This window comes from Saccopteryx bilineata, chromosome 4, assembly GCF_036850765.1.
Source record: "Saccopteryx bilineata isolate mSacBil1 chromosome 4, mSacBil1_pri_phased_curated, whole genome shotgun sequence".
NCBI lineage: Eukaryota > Metazoa > Chordata > Mammalia > Chiroptera > Emballonuridae > Saccopteryx > Saccopteryx bilineata.
The window spans coordinates 147389399-147410661 of record NC_089493.1 but is presented as its reverse complement, the minus strand read 5'-3'; the positions used below and the strand labels follow the sequence as shown (position 1 = coordinate 147410661).

At 38.5% G+C, this 21263-nt stretch overlaps 2 protein-coding genes across 2 annotated transcripts in view; both read right to left on the bottom strand.

The window, feature by feature from the left end:
- LAMB4 (laminin subunit beta 4) overlaps nt 1–21263 on the bottom strand; it is a 124476-nt gene that overhangs the window by 16471 nt on the left and 86742 nt on the right. The window contains 8 exon segments of the mRNA XM_066276741.1: nt 2635–2703; nt 2705–2797; nt 9845–10056; nt 12193–12201; nt 13561–13721; nt 16656–17021; nt 20870–20918; nt 20921–20975. Coding sequence (XP_066132838.1) covers nt 2635–2703; nt 2705–2797; nt 9845–10056; nt 12193–12201; nt 13561–13721; nt 16656–17021; nt 20870–20918; nt 20921–20975 — 1014 coding nt within the window.
- On the bottom strand, nt 11657–12195 carry LOC136335361 (small ribosomal subunit protein uS9-like). Its single transcript, XM_066276634.1, has one exon. The coding sequence runs from the start codon at nt 12145–12147 to the stop codon at nt 11707–11709; it is 441 nt and encodes a 146-aa protein (XP_066132731.1). The 5' UTR covers nt 12148–12195; the 3' UTR covers nt 11657–11706.

The window sequence follows — 21263 nt, the reverse complement described above, 5'->3', positions numbered from 1 at the left end:
TTACTAGGTCTGCTGTAGCCCCACGGTCAAGGCACATATGAGAAAGCAATCAATGAACAACTATGGTGTCGCAACGTGCAACGAAAAACTGATGATTGATGCTTCTCATCTCTCTCCATTCCTGTCTGTCTGTCCCTGTCTATCCCTCTCTCTGTTCTCTCTCTCTCTCTGTCTCTGTAAAAAAATAAATAAAATTAAAAAATTAAAAAAAAAAGAAGTGAGTTTGAACTCAGTGCAGGGAAGCTACAATGATAAATTCCAAATATTGTGTATACTTGGTGGAGGGATGGTAGTGCTAAAAGGCTGTGATCTAGAAATGTAAATTCTTAAATGTGTTACTCAAGAACGATCATGGACTTCTTCTGGGGATTCCAACAAATTTGAGGAAATGAAAAAAACATAAAGCAATAGGACAATATCACCAGGCAGCTAAACTGTGTTGAGTAAATTGTGACAGAAGAAGGACTAATTAGGACCAAACATAATTAATGGGGGAAAAAAATCTTTCTTCATTTCCCTACAAAGAAGCCTGCTTAATAGAGCTATACATTTTTGTGGATGAGGATGTAATTATATTATTGGCAAATGATGAAACAAAAAAATATTTATATAAGTAACAATATGTATCTTAATTTTTTGAGTTGTTTCTTGATTCTCTAGAACATTTTAAACTATAAAATAGATAGCAGTGGCTAAGAGAACAGATCTTAAGAGTTCTCACAAGTAAAATAATGCAACTGCATGGTGATGTTAACTAAACTTATTATGATTATATTTTTTATATATAAATTATCATTTAGCATTATATACATAATCAACTCATTATGTTGTACATCTAAAACTAATGCAATTGTATCTCAACATAAAAAATGTATAGTAGTAAGAAACAAAACATAACAATAAAATAAGAATTATAGAAATAAATACTTTGGACAGGCAAGGGTCAAATTACACAGATGAAGTCTCAGCAGAGATTAGTTGATGCCATATTCAGAAAGAAAGAGATTGCTAAATCACTTCATTCCTAAAACAGCTTTCTGCAATCCATCCTCTGTCACAACTGACGCCTGAGAATTCTCTCAGAATCTCTCTGGCACTGTGCCCTCCTCTAATCAGGAGGAAAAGAGCACACCATTCTATCAACATTACAACACTACCCTCACCCTCTTCCCATTCTCCTTTTATGTGCTGAGTGAACCAGAGTCTGCTTATCTGTACTTCAGGGGCCATATTTTTAAAGTATAGTTTAATGTGACTTGTTTAAATGGTGTGAAATTTCTGTTTTTTAAGGAGGGTCAATATAATAGTTTAAAATGATATTAAACAATTAAGGATTGTTTTAACCACTAGGATGCCAGGCGAGAGTTTGCATTTGTTATGTTCACTGCTGCACTTCCAACATCTAGATAAATGCCTGGCACATAGTAGGCACTCCGAAATACTTATTAAAGTAATGAAGAATAACATAATTGGAAAACCACATAGCGATACAGAATTATGACTATGCAAATAAAATTTTTCAACATTTGAAATCTATAGGGAGACCTTCCAGTTGGTTAATCAGAGGTTTGCTCCAGGCTTGGATTCTGGGGCATGTGGAGCAAGAGTGCAGGCCCAGCTGGGGCTCAGGTCCACGGAAGTGGGGCTCCCGGAGCAAACTGTTGCTCTGTGTGTGTGTGTGTCTGTGTGGGGGGTGGACACGCATGTGTCATAGGTGGTTCTCACCCCATTCCCAAGCTCGGCCCTCTGTCTTCCTCTACATTCTGAGATGTCTCCGTGTTTCTGTTACTTGCAAACAGGAATGCTGACTGATGTAATATTTAACTTACATTGGTGAAAAAAACAAAAACCTTCCACTTTTTAAGAATTTTTTTTTCTCAAAGGCTCAGTGTAGACTGTCAGAAGAGGAGAGAGCTAGGGAGCATGTCATCATCTTGTTCTCCAGAGGAATACAATGTATGCACAGAATACCTAAAATCTGTTCATCCTTCTAAGATGGGTACAATGTACTCATATACACACAAAAATAATAAAGTAAACTAGGTAATTAAATTACACTCATCAATATGACAAGAGAAATAAATGAAATCTTTTAAAACTACTAGAAATTCAACTATCAAGTACTTAAATATTAAACCAGTTTTACCATGTTTATCAACCTAGGAAGGAATTCAAGGAATAAGGGTATATTTGTATTAAATTATTTTCTACCATTAAATTAAATTCTAACATCAAAATTTGTATATGGTATTTGGTAGAATTTCAAATATGCCCTTGAATGAATAAAAAAATATTCTTTACTTTGGGAGCTCTATAGTTTCCAAACCTTCAGGACTAGTAGTCTTTGCATTTCCATGTAGTGTCTGCTATAAAAGAAATATGTCTTTACAAGTCTATGTCCTACAACATAGAGTAATAGAAATATTACAGAAATAGAAAATGTCAATATTCACACCTACTTCTAAATCAAAATTTATATTTATATCTATAGTTTTACCCTATACATATTTCCAAGCATAATAATGCCTAATACTAGAATCATCCTTTCACTTAGAAGCTAAAAGGCAGTTTCAAGTAGTTTGCTTTCTTTATTGCTATCGCTTTACAAATAAAGCAAGAGAGGACATTATTTACATGACTCTTCAGCCTCTTAGCCTGGCTGCTCAAATAGTGAATTATGGACTCTGCTTCTCGAGCTTTCTGAAAGGGCATTCCTCGGGAGGGCCAGGGAGTCACGACAGCTCAGGTCACCACATGATGAGAGCACACATGGCATGTTCCCTCGTTCTCCACATACCTGACAGGAGAAATTATGTTAAAAAGCAACTTGCTGGCAGATTGTTTTTGAATGCCGTCCAGGCTCACTGAGGCAAGGCACTGCTCTAGAACATGTGCTTCTTCAGTAGTTGTGCATGCTCAGTATATACAGGTGCCCCATTAAATGTTTCCTAGGTAACTGAATCCATATCTGAATTATTTGTTATCAGCACTGTGTTAATCAATGCCTTTTTTTTTTCTTCTTTTCCAAGCGAGAGGAAGGGGGATAGACAGACTCTCGCATGTGCCCCAACTGGGATCTACCTGGCAACTTCTGTTTGGGGCTGATGCTCTGCCCATCTGGGGCCATGTTCGCAACCAGGCTATTTTTAGCACCTGAGGTGGAGGCTCCACAGAGCCATCCTTGGCACCTGGGGCCAATGCGCTGGACCAATCGAGCTATGGCTGCAGGAGGGAAATAGAGGGGGGGAGGGGCAGAGAAGCAGATGGTCACCTCCCCTGTATGCCATGACTGGAAATTGAACCCAGAACATCTACACCCTGGGCTGATGCTCTACCACTGAGCCAACCAGGCAGGGCCCAATCAATGCCATTTTTATACTTATATATACATATTTTTTTGAAAATTATCAAATCTCTAGCATTTCCATGTTAATTTTATTAAAAAATAAATAAAAATTAACTTTTACTTATAATGAGGCAAAAGTAGAAATCTGTACCCTTTTGGAAATAGTAAGTAATATAAAATAATAAAATGAAGTCACAAGTTTTACCTTTTGATTTTTTCAAACTTTGACTTAAGATGTAAATAAATATATATATATTATTTATACATTAGATAACAGAGCATATATATGTTACATATATTTATACATTTATAAAATAAAATAAAGAAGAAATAAAATGTAAGATAGAAAAATAAAATTGGAATTCTCTTGGGGGGCTGATTAGACCCATCTGCCTCACACTGTGGCTGCTGTCCAGACGGGAATCAGAGGTTGCTCACTTGTTTAGAATGAGCTGACTGGGGGTCCAGAGGAGAGAAGATGGCAGCGGAGTAGGCGGATGCACAGACGCCCAGCTCTCAACACCAAACTGGAATACAAATCAATTTAGAAAAAATCAGCATGAAAAACCAACACTGAACTGCAAGAACAGCTCTCAAAAACCAAGGAGCAAAGAGGAAGCCACAATAATCCTGGTAAGGAGTGCCTGAATCTCCTCTGCTTACAGGAACGGAAGGAGGGGAGTGAGGCTGAGAGCCCAGAGAGGATTTCACAGAGGAAAAAGAGCAGAAACTACTGCTCACAGCCACTTACCTGGCGAACAGGGAGCAAGGTGGGTTGAAAAGACCAGCTTATCTCCCAAGTGGAAAAGACAGGGAGAGGGACAGACTGTGAGGGGCTAAGGTATGCAAGAAACGAAATAAAAAAGCTGACTCATTCCTGCTGGAGGCGGCCATAGCTGGGGGAGGGACTGAACCTTTCACAAAACAGAGCTGAAGTGCTTCCGGATCAGAGATCTCCGGACATCTATCCAGCTCCAATCAGCACAACAAGACACAGCTGAAAACAAGAAGTGGGGAGGAGGGGCAGTAACTCAGGTCTCCATGGAGATCTGAGATACAACTCCCCCTACTGAAGCTGAGAAAAAACCCTGCCCCCAGTGAGATTAGTTGGTGGAAGAGACCTTCAGCGTCTCAGGTTACACCCACAGCATTCCTGGTTACAGTTTCAAGGAAGCCCCCTGCTGAGATCAGTTAACAAGACTATCACCTGTTAAGAAAACAAACAAATCAAGACTTCAAAGCTGCCCAAATCCGAAAGTGGATTACAAATAATAGCTGATACCAACCCAGGAAGACCTAAAAATAACACAACTGAAAACTGGAGGCAGACAACACCAAGCCTAGACTCAACCAACTCTACAAATAAAAAAATAAATAAATAAAATAAAAATAAAAATAAAAAATAAAAAAAAAAGATGAGAAGACAAAGGAGTGCAATCCAAATGAAACCACAAGAGACACCTTCGAGAGATGAACTGAGTGATATGGAAATAATCAAACTTCCAGATGCGGAGTTCAAAATAATGATTGTAAGAATGCTTAGGGATCTTAGAACAACAATGGAGGGGCAGTTTGAAAACCTAAATAAAGAAATAGCAAGTATAAAAAAGAATCAGTTGGAGACGACAAATACAATATCAGAAATAAAGGCCACAATGGAAGGAATTAAAAACAGGATAGATAGAGCAGAGGATCGAATCAGCGAGTTAGAAGACAACTGGAATGAAGGCATGAAAGCAGAGAAGAAAAGAGAAAAAAGACTCAAAAAGTCAGAGGAAACTCTTAGAGAGCTCTGTGACAACATGAAGAGAAATAACATCCGCATCATAGGGGTTCCTGAAGAAGAAGAAAAAGAACAAGGGATAGAGACTTTGTTCAATCATATCATAGCTGAAAACTTCCCTAAATTAATGCAAGAGAAACTCTCACAAATCCAAGAAGCACAGAGGACTCCATTAAAGAGAAACCCAAAGAAACCTACACCAAGACACATCATAATTAAAATACCAAAGCTAAGCGATAAAGAGAAAATATTAAAAGCTGCAAGAGAAAAAAAAGTTATCACCTACAAAGGAACCCCCATAAGGATGACATCTGACTTCTCAACAGAAACACTTGAGGCCAGAAGGGAATGGCAAGAAATATTCAAAGTAATGCAGAACAAGAACCTACAACCAAGACTACTTTATCCATCAAGGCTATCGTTTAAAATCGAAGGAGAAATAAAAAGCTTCCCAGACAAAAAACAACTCAAGGAATTCATTACAACCAAACCAATGCTGCAGGAAATATTAAGGGGCCTGGTGTAAACAGATAAAGTGGGAAAAGAATACAGAAAAGAAAAAAAAAAAGGAATACACCTTTAAAGAAGAAAATGGCAATAAACAACTACATATCAATAATAACCTTAAATGTAAATGGATTAAATGATCCAATCAAAAGACATAGGGTAGCTGCATGGATAAGAAAACAGGACCCATACATATGTTGTCTACAAGAGACACACCTTAGAACAAAAGACACACACAGATTGAAGGTAAAAGGATGGAAAAAAACGTTTCATGCAAACGGAAATGAAAAAAAAGCTGGGGTAGCAATACTTATATCAGACAAATTGGACTTTAAAACAAAGGATATAGTAAGAGATAAAGAAGGCCACTACATAATGATAAAGGGAGTAATCCAACAGGAAGATATAACTATTATAAATATCTATGCACCTAATATAGGAGCACCCAAATATATAAAACAGACTTTGATGGATTTAAAGGGCGAGATCAACAGCAATACTATAATAGTAGGGGATTTCAATACCCCACTAACATCACTAGATAGATCCTCAAGAAAGAAAATTAACAAAGAAACAGCAGACTTATTGGAAACACTAGATCAACTCGATTTAATAGATATCTTTAGAACCTTTCACCCTAAAGCAGCAGAATATACATTCTTTTCAAGTGCTCATGGTACATTCTCTAGGATAGACCACATGTTAGGGCACAAAAGTGCTCTCAACAAATTTAAGAAGACTGAAATCATATCAAGCACTTTCTCCGATCACAACGGCATGAAACTAGAAATGAATCACAGCAGAAAAGCTCAAAAATTCTCAAACACATGGAAACTAAATAGCAGGGTGTTAAATAATGAATGGATTAAGAATGAGATCAAAGAAGAAATAAAGAAATTCCTAGAAACGAATGACAATGAGCATACAACAACTCAAAATTTATGGGACACAGTGAAAGCAGTGCTGAGAGGGAAGTTCATAGCACTACAGGCACACTTTCAGAAGCTAGAAAAAGCTCAAATAAACAACCCTGCATCTAAAAGAATTAAAAAAAGAACAGCAAGTAAAGCCCAAATGTAGTAGAAGGAAGGAAATAATAAAGATCAGAGCAGAAATAAATGACATAGAGGCTAAAGAAACAATACAGAGGATCAATGAAACTAGGAGCTGGTTCTTTGAAAAGGTAAACAAGATTGATGAACCTTTAACTAGACTCACCAAGAAAGAGAGAGGACTCAAATAAATAAAATTAGAAATGAGAGAGGAGAAATAACAACTGACACAACAGAAATACAAAATATTGTAAGAAAATACTATGAAGAACTGTATGCCAAAAAACTAGACAACCTAGATGAAATGGACAAATTCCTTGAAACATACAATCTTCCAAAAATCAATCTGTAAGAATCAGAAAACTTAAACAGACCGATTACACCAATGGAGATCGAAACAGTTATAAAAAAACTCCCAACAAAAAAAAGTCCGGGGCCCGATGGCTTCACAACGGAATTCTACCAAATATTCAAAGAAGAACTAACTCCTATCCTTCTCAAACTATTTCAAAAAATTCAAGAGGAAGGAAGACTTCCAAACTCCTTTTATGAGGTGAGCATAATTCTGATTACAAAACCAGGCAAAGACAACACAAAGAAAGAAAATTATAGGCCAATATCTCTGATGAATATAGATGCTAAAATCCTCAACAAAATATTAGCAAACCGGATCCAACAATATATAGAAAAAATCATACACCATGATCAAGTGGGATTTATTCTGGGGAGGCAAGGCTGGTACAATATTCATAAATCAATCAATGTGATTCATCACATAAACAAAAAGAAGGAGAAAAACCATATGATAATTTCAATAGATGCAGAAAAAGCATTTGATAAAATCCAGCACCCATTCATGATCAAAACTCTCAGCAAAGTGGGAATACAGGGAACATACCTCAACATGATAAAAGCCATCTATGAGAAACCCACAGCCAACATCATACTCAATGGGCAAAAATTAAAAGCAATCCCCTTAAGATCAGGAACAAGGCAGGGGTGCCCCCTTTCACCACTCTTATTTAACATAGTCCTGGAAGTCCTAGCCACAGCAATCAGACAAGAAGAAGAAATAAAAGGCATTCAAGTTGGAAAAGAAGAAGTAAAACTATCATTATTTGCAGATGATATTATATTGTATATAGAAAACCCTAAAGTCTCAGCCAAAAAACTACTGGACCTGATAAATAAGTTCAGCAAAGTGGCAGGATATAAAATCAATACTCAGAAATCAGAAGCATTTTTATACACCAACAATGAACAGTCAGAAAGAGAAATTAAGGAAACAATCCCCTTCACAATTACAACCAAAAAAATAAAGTACCTAGGAGTAAACTTAACCAAGGAGACTAAAGACTTGTACTCGGAAAATTACAAAACATTGATAAAAGAAATCAAGGAAGATACAAACAAGTGGAAGCATATACCGTGCTCATGGTTAGGAAGAATAAACATCATTAAAATGTCTATATTACCCAAAGCAACTTATAAATTCAACAGAATACCAATTAAAATACCAATGACATACTTCAAAGATATAGAACACATATTCCAAAAATTTATATGGAACCAAAAAAGGACACGAATAGCCACAGCAATCTTAAAAAAGAAGAATAAAGTGGGAGGTATCACACTTCCTGATATCAAGTTATACTACAAGGCCATTGTACTCAAAACAGCCTGGTACTGGCATAAGAACAGGCATATAGATCAATGGAACAGAACAGAGAACCCAGAAATAAATCCACAGTTCTATGGACAACTGATATTTGACAAAGGAGGTAAGGAAATACAATGGAGTAAAGACAGCCTCTTTAACAAATGGTGTTGGGAAAATTGGACAGCTACCTGCAAAAAAATGAAACTAGATCACCAGCTTACACCACTCACAAAAATAAACTCAAAATGGATAAAAGACTTGAATGTAGGCCGTGAAACCATAAGCATCTTAGAAGAAAACATAGGCAGTAAGCTCTCCGACATCTCTCGGAGCAATATATTTGCTGATTTATCTCCACGGGGAAGTGAAATAAAAGACAGGATAAACAAATGGGACTCTATCAAACTAAAAAGCTTTTGCACAGCTAAAGACAACAAGAACAGAATAAAAAGACAAACTACACAATGGGAGAACATATTTGACAATACATCTGATAAGGGGTTAATAACCAAAATTTATAAAGAACTTGTAAAACTCAACACCAGGAAGACAAACAACCCAATCCAAAAATGGGCAAAAGAGATGAATAGACACTTCTCCAAAGAGGACATACAGATGGCCAATAGGCATATGAAAAAATGCTCAACATCACTAATCATTAGAGAAATGCAAATTAAAACCACAATGAGATATCACCTTACACCAGTCAGAATGGCGCTTATCAACAAAACAACACAGAATAAGTGCTGGCGAGGATGTGGAGAAAAGGGAACCCTCCTGCACTGCTGGTGGAAATGCAGACTGGTGCAGCCACTGTGGAAAACAGTATGGAGATTCCTCAAAAAACTGAAAATCGAACTGCCTTTTGACCCAGCTATCCCACTTTTAGGAATATACCCCAAGAACACCATAGAACGGCTCGAAAAGGAGAAATGCACCCGCATGTTTGTGGCAGCATTGTTCACAATAGCGAAGATCTGGAAACAGCCCAAGTGTCCGTCAGAAGACGAGTGGATTAAAAACTTTGGTACATATATACTATGGAATACTACTCAGCCATAAGAAATGATGACATCGGATCATTTACAATAACATGGATGGACCTTGACAACATTATACGGAGTGAAATAAGTAAATCAGAAAAAAAATGAGATGAATCCATACATAGAAGGGACATAAAAATGAGACTCAGAGACATGAACAAGAATGTGATGGCAACAGGGGCGGGGGTTGGGGGAGGCGGGTTGGGGTGAAGAAGGAGAGAGGGGTTAGGGGAGGGGAAGGGCACAAAGAAAACCAGATAGAAGGTGACAGAAGACAATTTAACTTTGCGGGAGGGGTATACAGCACAATCAAATGTCAAAATAATCTAGAGATATTTTCTCTCAACATATGTACTCTGATTTATCAATGTCACTTCATTAAATTTAATAAAAATAAAAAAAAATAAATAAATAAAATTGAAGAGACCTGTATACCAAACATTTTTATGACACTATATGAATATTTATCTTTTCCTTCAATATTTGAATATCTGGTATCTTCATCTGTTTTAAATTTTCCAACAACAAGTTTTCTTTTGAGGTTAATGTATATAAGATGCTGAGTAAGTCAGCCCTGGTTTTCTCAGAGTTATTTATGAGGGAAGTAGTTTCACTGGTTTTCTTTTCAGCAGATGATGATCTGTGATAATACCTTCTGATGCTCTCTGAGGAATTTACACCAACACAAATTGAAGTAAGATAAATGTTGTAAAAACAAAGAAAATTATACATTGGCTATCAAGATAATTATTTCACAATCTGACCACTCTCTGTCTTAATGGCAGTACAAAAAGTCAACATTCTGTTCCTTGAGTTTGTACTTAACGAGGAAGGACTAGATGTAGTATCATAAATATAGACACACTGCATGTAGAACATTGAGCTGAGGCTGCAGACGTGGGTTGGAGTGCTAGTTCTCCTTTCACGGTCTGGACACACCCTTGAGCAAACTGGTTACGCTCTTAGACTGTGCATCCTTCTCTGTAAATACATGATAATAATTTGTGAGGATTAATGAGGTATGAAAACACTCTGTGAAGTGTTCTACAAATGTATTAGTTATGAATCCTAATACTGCAATAAGCCAACTAAATTTACCTAATTGTATAGAATGGGAGTGGACAGGCTGTTCTGCCAAGAGCCAGGGGGACGAATGTTTTAGGCTTGTCTGCCACAGTGCTTCTGCCAACAGCTCAATTCTGCCATATTGTGTGAAGTCAGCAGCAGACATTACATGAATAAGTAGGCGACATTGTCTTCTAATGAAACTTTATTTACAAAAACAGAATTGGCTGGCAAACTGTTGTTTGCGGACCTCTGATGTCGAGGTTGATGAATTGCTCCATTAGTTGAGTGCTTTCTGTGTTTGTACTTCCCATCAATTTTCTTCCTTAACCTTCACAAAATGCCGTGCGGCATGCACTGGTATGATCACTCTCATTTTAGAAGTGAGTAAACGAGGCTCTGATGGGATAAGCGATTTGCCTGAGGTCTCACTGCTAGTCAGAGGTGAAGCCAGGGTTCAATGCCAGGTAGTCTGACTACAGAAACTGTGTCTTAAGCACATCTATTTTCTATATTTTTATTAAAATACAAATTCATGAAGTATTATGGTATATTTAATGTAAATTATGGTATATCAGGGCTTTAAACTGTGACTGTGTATTTTAGGAACCCAAGTCCTGAGGTTCTATGCTTTATTCCCTACAGAAACATAATCTAGGGACCAACCACACCTTATCTTTTAAAGCTTCCTGGTTCTTACACTATCAAACTCTTAACATACGTGATTTTCTTTTATTATAAAACAAAACAAAACCATTCCTATTGCTTGAAATGATTTTCTTCCTGTGTCTGGTAAATTTATCTTTATTCTGTGAAGCTAAATTCAATAGTCACTTACTCCCTGAAGCCTTCCCTAATAAACTCAGAAGGATTCTGTTTTCACTAGTCTTCTATTCCTGAAACAGTTGAAGATGCTCTAATTTAGTCTTTCTGTTTGCCATTGTTTCTATGCCTGTCTTCCCACTAGGTTGGAATAACTTAAGGGCAAGATTTGCAGCACAGTGTCAGCATGGGGAGAATGCTCAGTAACTGCTACTCCATTTCTACCTGGTTTCAGTGACCACTGGTAGATCTCCAGTTCTTTCAGTGGGCACTGTCTTCCAGATTAGAAATCGGAGCAAAATCCTTACTCTTGACATAGCATTTATTGAGCACCATCAATAGTTATTTTACAAAATTTAGGTTTTTTTTTTTTTTTTTTTTTTTCTCCCAATAACCACTGTTTATTATAAAGGTGGAACCTGATGGGCTTATCGGTAGGATTTCTGGTAGCGAGCACGGGCACCAGGACCTCCAAACTTTTTGGATTCGCAGCGACGGGGATCAGCTACCAGCAGGGTCCGGTCATACTGAATGAGGATGTCCTTGATCTCCTTCTTGGAAGCCTCATCCACATATTTCTGGTAACACGCCACCAAGGCTTTGGAGATGGACTGACGGATTGCATAAATCTGGGCCACATGACCACCACCCTTCACGCGGACTCGAATGTCCACGCCAGCAAATCGTTCCTTCCCCAGAAGCAGAACAGGTTCCAGTAGCTTGTATTGCAGTGTGCGCGGCTCAATCATCTCCAGAGGCCGCCGGTTCACCTTGATGAGGCCATTGCCCCATTTGCAATGCGCCACGGCCGTGGCCGTCTTCTTGCGTCCGAAGACCTGCAGGGACTGCAGAGGACCCTTGGATGGCATTGCTGCGAAAGCACACAGGAGCTCCTCACCGCGCGGCGCCCACACCGGAAAAAGCTAGGTTTTTCTTTAGGGCAGCGGTTCTCTTTTTTTTTTTTTTTTTTTTTTTGTATTTCTCTGAAGCTGGAAACGGGGAGAGACAGTCAGACAGACTCCCACATGCGCCCGACCGGGATCCACCCGGCATGCCCACCAGGGGCGACGCTCTGCCCACCAGGGGGCGATGCTCTGCCCCTCCGGGGCGTCACTCCGCAGCGACCAGAGCCACTCTAGCGCCTGGGGCAGAGGCCAAGGAGCCATCTCCAGCGCCCGGGCCATCCTTGCTCCAATGGAGACTCCGCTGCGGGAGGGGAAGAGAGAGACAGAGAGGAAGGAGGGGGTGAGGGTGGAGAAGCAAATGGGCGCTTCTCCTATGTGCCCTGGCCGGGAATCGAACCCGGGTCCCCCGCACGCCATGCCGACGCTCTACCGCTGAGCCAACCGGCCAGGGCCAGGGCAGCGGTTCTCAACCTGTGGGTCGCGACCCCGGTGGGGGTTGAACGACCCCTGTGTTTGGTTGTTCGACCCCCGCCGGGGTCGCGACCCACAGGTTGAGAACCGCTGCTTTAAGGTCATAATTGTCATCTATTTTTTTTTTCTTCTTTAGGTCAAGATCAGATGAAAAACAGGAGCATACACCCAGGACAAAGAAAAGCAGAAAAGCATACAATATTTTGGCCTTGAAATGGGTTCCATTTATATTTCTGCTTTACCTCTCAATTAGATGGATTAGGTATGAATAAATTCAGTGCCTCTCCTGGTAGCAAGTTGTCCATTTCAAATGTAACGGAGAACTCATTTGAAATCAGGAGAAGAGATAATCCAAGTTTTGCTTCATAGTCCTATTTTCCTCCAAGTTGACTTTGGCTTTGATACAGCTACCATTCATTTCAGAGAACTATGCCATATGAATTGTGGTTTCTAGTATGTTACATGACTCCAAACCCCTACAAAGTTCTTATGAGAAAGTAATTTTTGCCTCATGTTTCTTTGCATTTGCAGTTGCTAGAAATGGAGTGGTTTATATGCAGGATGGTATAGAAACATCTCCTATTCCCTTATGCATGTTAGACTTTCTAAGTTGCTGATTTCACAAGATCCTTTGCATGGTTTGGCTCTAGAAGGTTGCTTTGGTATTTGCTTTGTATCAGAAATTGTTAGCTTTACTCATTATTTTGAGCGAATGCTATCTAGATTTTGCAATGTTTAAAAAGTTGAAATATTCATATACAAAAATACCTTCATGGGGTGTGTTTTCATATTCTGAAATGCTTGGGCACTATGGCAGTAAGCACAGGGTGGCTCACTAATGGAATGCACTATGGCTTTTAAAAACCTTTATCCAAAAACAGTCAGTTGAAATGTATTTTCTCTTACCCACAATGCTTGCATTATGGGCACTGGAGTACAAATTCATTTTTTCCTGAACATTTTCAAGTAAGAGGTCTGAGTCATTCCTAATTTTTACTATTTTTTCTTTCAGATCTTGGAATTCATACACTGTTTTCAGTTGCTCACTCAGCTTTGTAAACTGTCTCCTACAGAGGAAAATGAGAGTAAACACAGTAAAGCTTATATTATATTTGATAGATTGGTGGAAAAACACATGTAAAAATATTGTCCTCATTATTAGGGCTATTACCTTATAAGTAGAATGTATTGCCCCCTCCCCCATTTTTCATTTGACATTTTATAATTATTTTTATGGCTTATATCTTCCTTATTAATTTAGCTTCCTGGAATATTTCATCACTCACTTAAAATATGCTCAGCATACAAGGTCTAGTAGAATAAAAGTTTTTGAAAATTTCAATATCAATTGTTTTACTCTGTCTCTCTATGCTTTGGGTTTTCAAGAACATATATTCAGACATGGCTCATTTAAATCAGTCTAAGAGAACAAATCTATATTCAGCTTTCAACACAGAACCCCTGCCCAGCCTAGGGTAAGATCAGTTTTTCATTCAGAATAAATCTGCTTCCATCAAGGTTCCTTTTAGTATTACTTACGTACATGGTCTTAACTTTTAATGCCCACAAGTGACAAAGAGGTTCCTTGTTGGTGAGTATGCAAGGGGCATGTTCATTTGCCATTACCTTCTTCTCTGATGCTGCAAATCAAGATGAACCCAAAGAGGGCCACACCAAGACACATCATAATTAAAATGCCAAAGGTAAAGATAAAGACAAAGAGAGAATTATAAAAGCAAAAAGTGAAAAGCAGTTAGTTACCTACAAGGGAGCTCCCATAAGACTGTCAGATGATCTCTCAACACGGCAGAAGGGACCGGCATGAGATATTCAAAGTATGATAAATCAAAAAGCAGATAAAGAAAAAGCCAAAGGAGTTCATCACCACCAAACAATATTACAAGAAATGATAAAGGCTTCTTGAAAGAGAAGAAGAAGAAGGAAGAGGAAGAGGTGGAGAAGGAGGAAGAGGAGGAGGAGGAGGAGAAGGAAGAGGAAGAAGAAGAGGAGGAGGAGGAGGAAGAGGAGGAGAGAAAGAAGATGGAAAAGGAGGAGGAGGAAGAAGAAGAGGAAGAGTGGGAGGAGGAGAAGGAGAAGGGGAAAAAGGAGAAGAAGAGGAAGAAGGGGAAGGAGGAGGAAGAGGAGAAGAAGAGATAAAACATGTGAATAGTGACATGTCAATATCTACATACTTATCAACAACTACTTTAAATGCTCTTAATTTAAATGCAATTATTTTATATTACTTTAAATACATTAAATGCTCCAATCAAAAGACATACAGTGACTGAATGGATAACAAAGCAATACCCTTACATATGTTGTCTATAAGAGACTCACTTTAGATGGAAAGACACACAGAGACTGAAAGTAAAGGGATAGAAAAAGATATTTCAAGAAAATGGAAATGAGAAATAAAAAGCTGGGGTAGCAATATTTGTACCAGAAGAAATAAACTTTTTTTTCTTAAGTGAGAGGAGGGGAGACAGAGAGACAGACTCATATCATACATGCATCCCAATTGGGATCCACTCGGCAACACCTGTTGGAGCCAATGTTCAAATCAACCAAGCTATCCTTCGTGGCTGGGGGTGACACTCAAACCAACTGAGCCACTGGCTGTGAGAGGGGAATAGCGAGAGAAGGGGGAGAGGGAGGGGAAGAGAAACAGATGGTCATATCTCATGAGTACTCTGACCAAGGATTGAACCTGGGATGTCTGCATACAGGGCTGATGATCTATCCACAGAGCCAACTGTCCAGGGCCACAAAATAGACTTTAAACTAAAATCTATAATTAGAGACAGTGAAAAACCCATCAACTCTATTTATGATGAAGAATTTCAAATCTAAATTGAAAAGACATGTGTATCGGTATATTCATTGCAGCATTATTTATAATAGTCAAGATATGGAAGCAGCATAAGTGACCATCAATAGATGAATGGATGAAGAAATGGTGCATATATACAATGAAATATGCCTCAGCCATAAAAAATAAATAAATGAAATCTTGCCATCTGCAACAACATGGATTAACCTAATTAGGGTATTGTGCTGAGTGAAATAAGTCATAGAGAGAAAGAAAAATACCATTTTATTTCACTTATATATGGAATCTAAAAAACAAAATAAACAATCAGATCAGAAACAGAATATAGAGTAGATAAAAGGTGAGGGGATTTAGAAGTACAAATTGGTAGTTACAAAAAAAAAGAAGTACAAATTGGTAGTTACAGAATAGTCATGGGGATGTAAAAGTACAGCATAAGGAATATAGTCAATAACATTCTAATAACTAAGTATGGTGTCAGATGGGTATGAGACTTATCAGGATGATCACTTGTAAGTTATTTATTATTTTTATTTTATTTATTTATTTATTTATTTATTTATTTTACAGAGACAGAGCGAGAGTCAGAGAGAGGGATAGATAGGGACAGACAGACAGGAACGAAGAGATGAGAAGCATCAATCATCAGTTTTTCATTGGGGCACTTTAGTTGTTCATTGATTGCTTTCTCATATGTGCCTTGACCATGGGCCTTCAGCAGACCGAGTAATCCCTTGCTTGGGCCAGTGACCTTGGGTCCAAGCTGGTGAGCTTTGCTCAAACCAGTTGAGTCCATGCTCAAGCTGGTGAGCTTGGGGTCTCGAACCTGGGTCTTCCACATCCCAGTCCGATGCTCTATCCACTGCGCCACCACCTGGTCAGGCCACTTATAAGTTATATAATGTGTCTAACCACTGCGTTGTAAACCTAAAACTAATATAAAATTGTATGTCAACTGTAATTTAAGAATAAAAATTATTAAAAAAAGAAAGAGACAAAGATAATTACCAGCCTGACTATTAACTTATCATAAATGACTATAACAATTATCATTTCCCTAACTTGCACATACATTTGAGTACATTTCTAAACTGAAGGTTATTAAAGCTCAGTAGAAGTTAAGATAAATCAGGAACTTCACTATCTATTGCTTGAGCACAAATCTTACCAAACAGAGTCATGATAATCCTTGACTTTTAAGAATTCCCCAGATGAGAAAACAGGATATTTCAAAATTCTTTCTATTTCAGACATGTTCTCTCTGAGGCCTTTGAAGTCAGCCTCACAGACAGGCAGGGTCTCTCTTTTATCTTCCACATTAGTTGTCAGCCTAATTAACCCTTGCACTGCTCTGGAGAGGGAAAAAATGGTGTGCTTCCATTGATCAAAGCACAAATGACACCAAGGACAAGCAGGAATTTCCTGGATGTGACCCCGTGCACAGTGATCACATCGCTGGCTGCTGACACCTTCCCGGTAGTGACACGTGCTTGTGTCCTGATCACACATGGGCTTCTCGGTACCTTCCCTTTTGCTTTCATATGCTAAAGAGGAAGAGAGAATGAGCAGAGATGTCACTCACCTTATCTTTGCTGATGACTACCTCCAGAATAAAAAATTCTTTCCTCTCCTGAGACTCTCCCAACTCCCATTTCTAAGGCGAACATTTAAAACTGTTATAATTCCAGAGATCCATGCAATGGCCATTAAAATAGACCATTCTTCTTTTCATCCCACTAACAAATCAGTTCATGGTTTCTATATGGAAAAAATCAAGTGTCTTTAATGTGAGTGTGAGTGTGTGGGGGGCGGTATTTTACCTATTTCAATGAGGAACATGGATCTGATGTTGGCGGCACACTAGTGACCACTGCTAGTGTCCCCAAGGGTGACTCAGGCATGTCAAAGACTCTCTAAGAATTTTTCCATTATATAAGGAGGACAATCCTATTCTCAAACAAAGTGGATTGGGGAGGATTACTTTTTGGTATTTACCCAAAATCTACACATAAATGCTTATAGCAGCTTTATTCATAACTGAAAAAACTTGGAAGTAACCAAGAGGTTCTTCAGTAGGTGATGAGATAAATAAACTGTAGTGCAATTAAACAATAAAAAATATAATTCATAATGGTTACCCAAGGGAGGGGGTGGGGAGAGGAGTAAAGAGGGACAAATATACGGTTATGGAAAATGATCTGACTTTGGGTGATGGGCACACAATGTAATTAACAGTTCAAATGCTACAGAAATGTTCACCTGAAATCTATGTACTCTTATTGATGAATGTCACCCCATTAAATTTAATTTTAAAATAAAAATATATTATTCAGTATTAAAAACAAATGAGCTTCAAGCTATGAAAAGATGTGGAGGAAAATTAAATGCTTATTAATTAAGTGAAATAAGCCAATTTGAAAAGATTACATACTTTATGATTCCAACTATAGAACAATCTAGGAAATGTAAAACTAGTGAGACAATAAAAACATCTGTGGTTGGCAGAGGTGGAGTGAGGCAGATAGAACAGGTAGACCAGAGAGGATCTGTAGGGCAGCGGAAATACTCTGTATGCTACTATAATAATGGCTACATGTCATTATCCATTAGTTCAAACCCATAAAATGGGCAATGCCAGGAGTGGACTATACCATTAATTATGGACTTTGGTGATTATACTGCTTCAGTGCAGGGTCATCGGTTGTGATAGATGTACCACTCTCTTGGGGATGTTGATCTTGGGAAGGAAATGCATGTTTGGGGGCAGGAGGCATATGGGAAATCTCTGTACTTGCCTCTCAATATTTCTGTGAACCTAAAATTACTCTAAAAATCGTCTTTTTTAAAAGGAAGAAAATTAACTTTATTTTGTCCTAATAAAAAAATAAAACCATGCACTTTAGTTAAGTAGGTTTTTGATTGTAAGCCTAAGGATGGAGGCTGGGAGAACTATTGAAGTAACTTCAATTTCCAAAAGGCCAGTGAATCATTGGCCTATGTGTATAATTGAGCTAACTGCAAGGAACAAGAGATTTAAAAATGCATTTGACGGCTTCAATAGAAATAATGCCCATTACAAATAAAAACTGATTAACATATTAGGCTCCTCAACTAGACATCTGTCTGGCATGTTCACTTTGGTCCAGAGCCTTGGCAAGAAGCACTTGGGGACGGCACGGTTACCTCCCCAGAGGAAAGCCAGAGCTCTCCTTGTTAGCTGCTCCTCTCCAGGGTTCTCAGCAGGGTCTGCATCCTGCATTGGCCATTTGCAAAGTTTTCTCTATAAAAGATGAAAGCATTTATATAAAATGAGATTACTGAAATATTAGAGGAACACAAGGAAAAAGGCTGAAACAGATTTTCTAAGGGCTATAATCCCTCCCTGGTATTTAAAGTAGCAATTCAACTTAGAAAACTGAGCAGGACTGGGGAAGATCATTCAGACTATGTATTTGAATAGGACAAGGAAATGAAAGTTTAAGTTTTTTTTTTTTTAAATTACAAAAGCACATTTATAAAGGAATGGAAAGGAAGAAAGAGTTACAGTGTATGCAGAGGTGACCACGGTGACAACCCCCATCATACTTGTCATTCCTTCACATGACTTCTTTCAGTAGCTGACCCTAAATAGAGATTCAAACATCCCTTCTCCTAGAACTTCACCCAGGTTTCAATTCTGTACTGTCTAATATGGTAGCTAATGACCACATGTGGCTGTTTAGATTTAACCAAATTAAATAGAACAAACCATTCTTTTTCTCATTTGCACCAGCCATGCTGCAAATGCTCCACAGCTAAATGTGGGTGTGGCCGTGCCCTGGGTGGTGCAGAAAATTCCACTGGGTAGCACGACTCTAAGTCCTTCAGCGAGTGCTGAGACGTGGCCTGGGAGGCACTTGGACACAGAGGCCCTGACGTTAGGGTACTGTCTTGTTTGTTCTCTACCTAGAGCAGTGGTTCTCAAAGTGTGCGCCAGGGCACACTGGTATGCCCTAGAAGATTTCCAGGTGAGCCCTATGGTATTCCAGAGAAATATGTGCCTGTTAGGGACCAAAAAAACCAACAGGGTTTTTGGAGTTTAGATTTTTGGGGGATAGAGGTGTGGGGAATTGGCTGTAAGCTGAAAGTCTGCCCAACCCCCCACCTCACTTGCCTGATTAGGTTGCAAAAGGCTGTTAAACTGTGGTGCTGGATTGTTTACACGACCCCCCAAGTTCCCTGGAAAGACTGGAGGCAAGTTTCTTCTATCCTTTGTTTGGTGTAAAGCTAAGATGATATGTATGGTGGGGGTTTTGGATTGATGATTAAACATAAGGGATTGTCTCTTGAAGTCTTTTGAATTTCCATAAAAGAAGAATATGTGGCAATATCTGGAAAAGCTTTGAACATTTTACTACAATTTTCAACATCCTATTTATGTGAATTAGGATTTTCTACCCTCAACACAATTAAGAGTAAAAAGTGAGGAAGTCTTCAATGTATTGATGAGGAAATGAGAGTTTGCTTTTCAAATATATACCCAAACATTGAAGAAATTACTAGGACACATCAGGCTCATGTTTCTTATAAACATAAGAATGAAAAAATTTAACACATTCGTGCCAGGACCTGCCAAATTTACTAAATCTTACTAAGAATGTATTTATATATATAAAAAGATAACTTTTTTGTCTTTTTTTTAACCTCTTTTTTACAAATTCTAAAAAGCATAACTCAAAAAATGTAACAAAAATGTTTTTTAATGTCAGAATAAATTTAAATTTGTCATTATTTATTTCACTTAATTACCATTAAAGCACACTTGGACTTTATATATTTTTTCTTTAATATTTGACTTAATTATTATAACATATTTCTCAGAAATTTGTATATAGTGCGCCTACAATTATTTGTAGGATTTTAAATGCGCCCTGACTTCAAAAAGTTGAGAACCACTGCCCTAGAGTATCCGGGGTACTCTGTGAGTGCGATAAAGTAAACGAATATGTGGGTATGGGATAGACCTGGCGCAGGACCGTGCTGAAGCGGTTTCCTGTGATCCCCTCTCAGCCTGTATCTCAATCCAGAGCAGCTGTTTTTGTCAAGATGTTTCTGAATAGCAGGAAACTGGCTACAAGTCATGATCTCAGAGGTTTGTTCCATTTTAATAACTTTGAGGAATGTTAAAATAGACTACAAGTTTGAATATAGGCTAACATTTAATACAGCCCAAAGTTTTAATACAGGAGAAAAAAGTATTTTATAGGGCTACAAAAACTGTTATTTTCAAAACTAGGATTAAACTTTGTGAGTGTTCTACCAAATACAGGAGTTTGACATTGGTTGGCTCCTAGCACACTTGTGTTAGGGCCAGGCTGGCTGTACCCATGTGGTTCGAGACACCAATACTCTCGAGCACAGGACCCCAGTGGAGCTCCATAATAACCCTCCCGCACTCAGTGCAGCGCTTCCCACCACAGCCCAGTCTACACGGACATTGGCCCGTAACCTGTGGAAACATGCAGGGGTAAGGAATTAGATCAGCTTTCTGATCTAAAAAAAAATTATACGTTTTAATACAAAACAGTTCTCTCTCCCAATGATTTAGAACATACAGCTGTGCGAAGGCAGGGGAAGGGTGATTCCCATGGCCAGCAGCCACCCGACAGTACCCAGGATCAGGAGTTCATGAGTTTTGGCTTAGGGCTCTCAACTATACCGCCTGTTTCCAGCTGTTCAAGGCCAGGTGGCCTCCAACTGGGAAACATACACAGATGTAAATGAAAACAAAACAAGT

Excerpts from the sequence above, each read along its gene's own strand:
- LOC136335361 (XM_066276634.1), bottom strand. The coding sequence starts at position 12,147 with ATGCCATCCAAGGGTCCTCTGCAGTCCCTGCAGGTCTTCGGACGCAAG.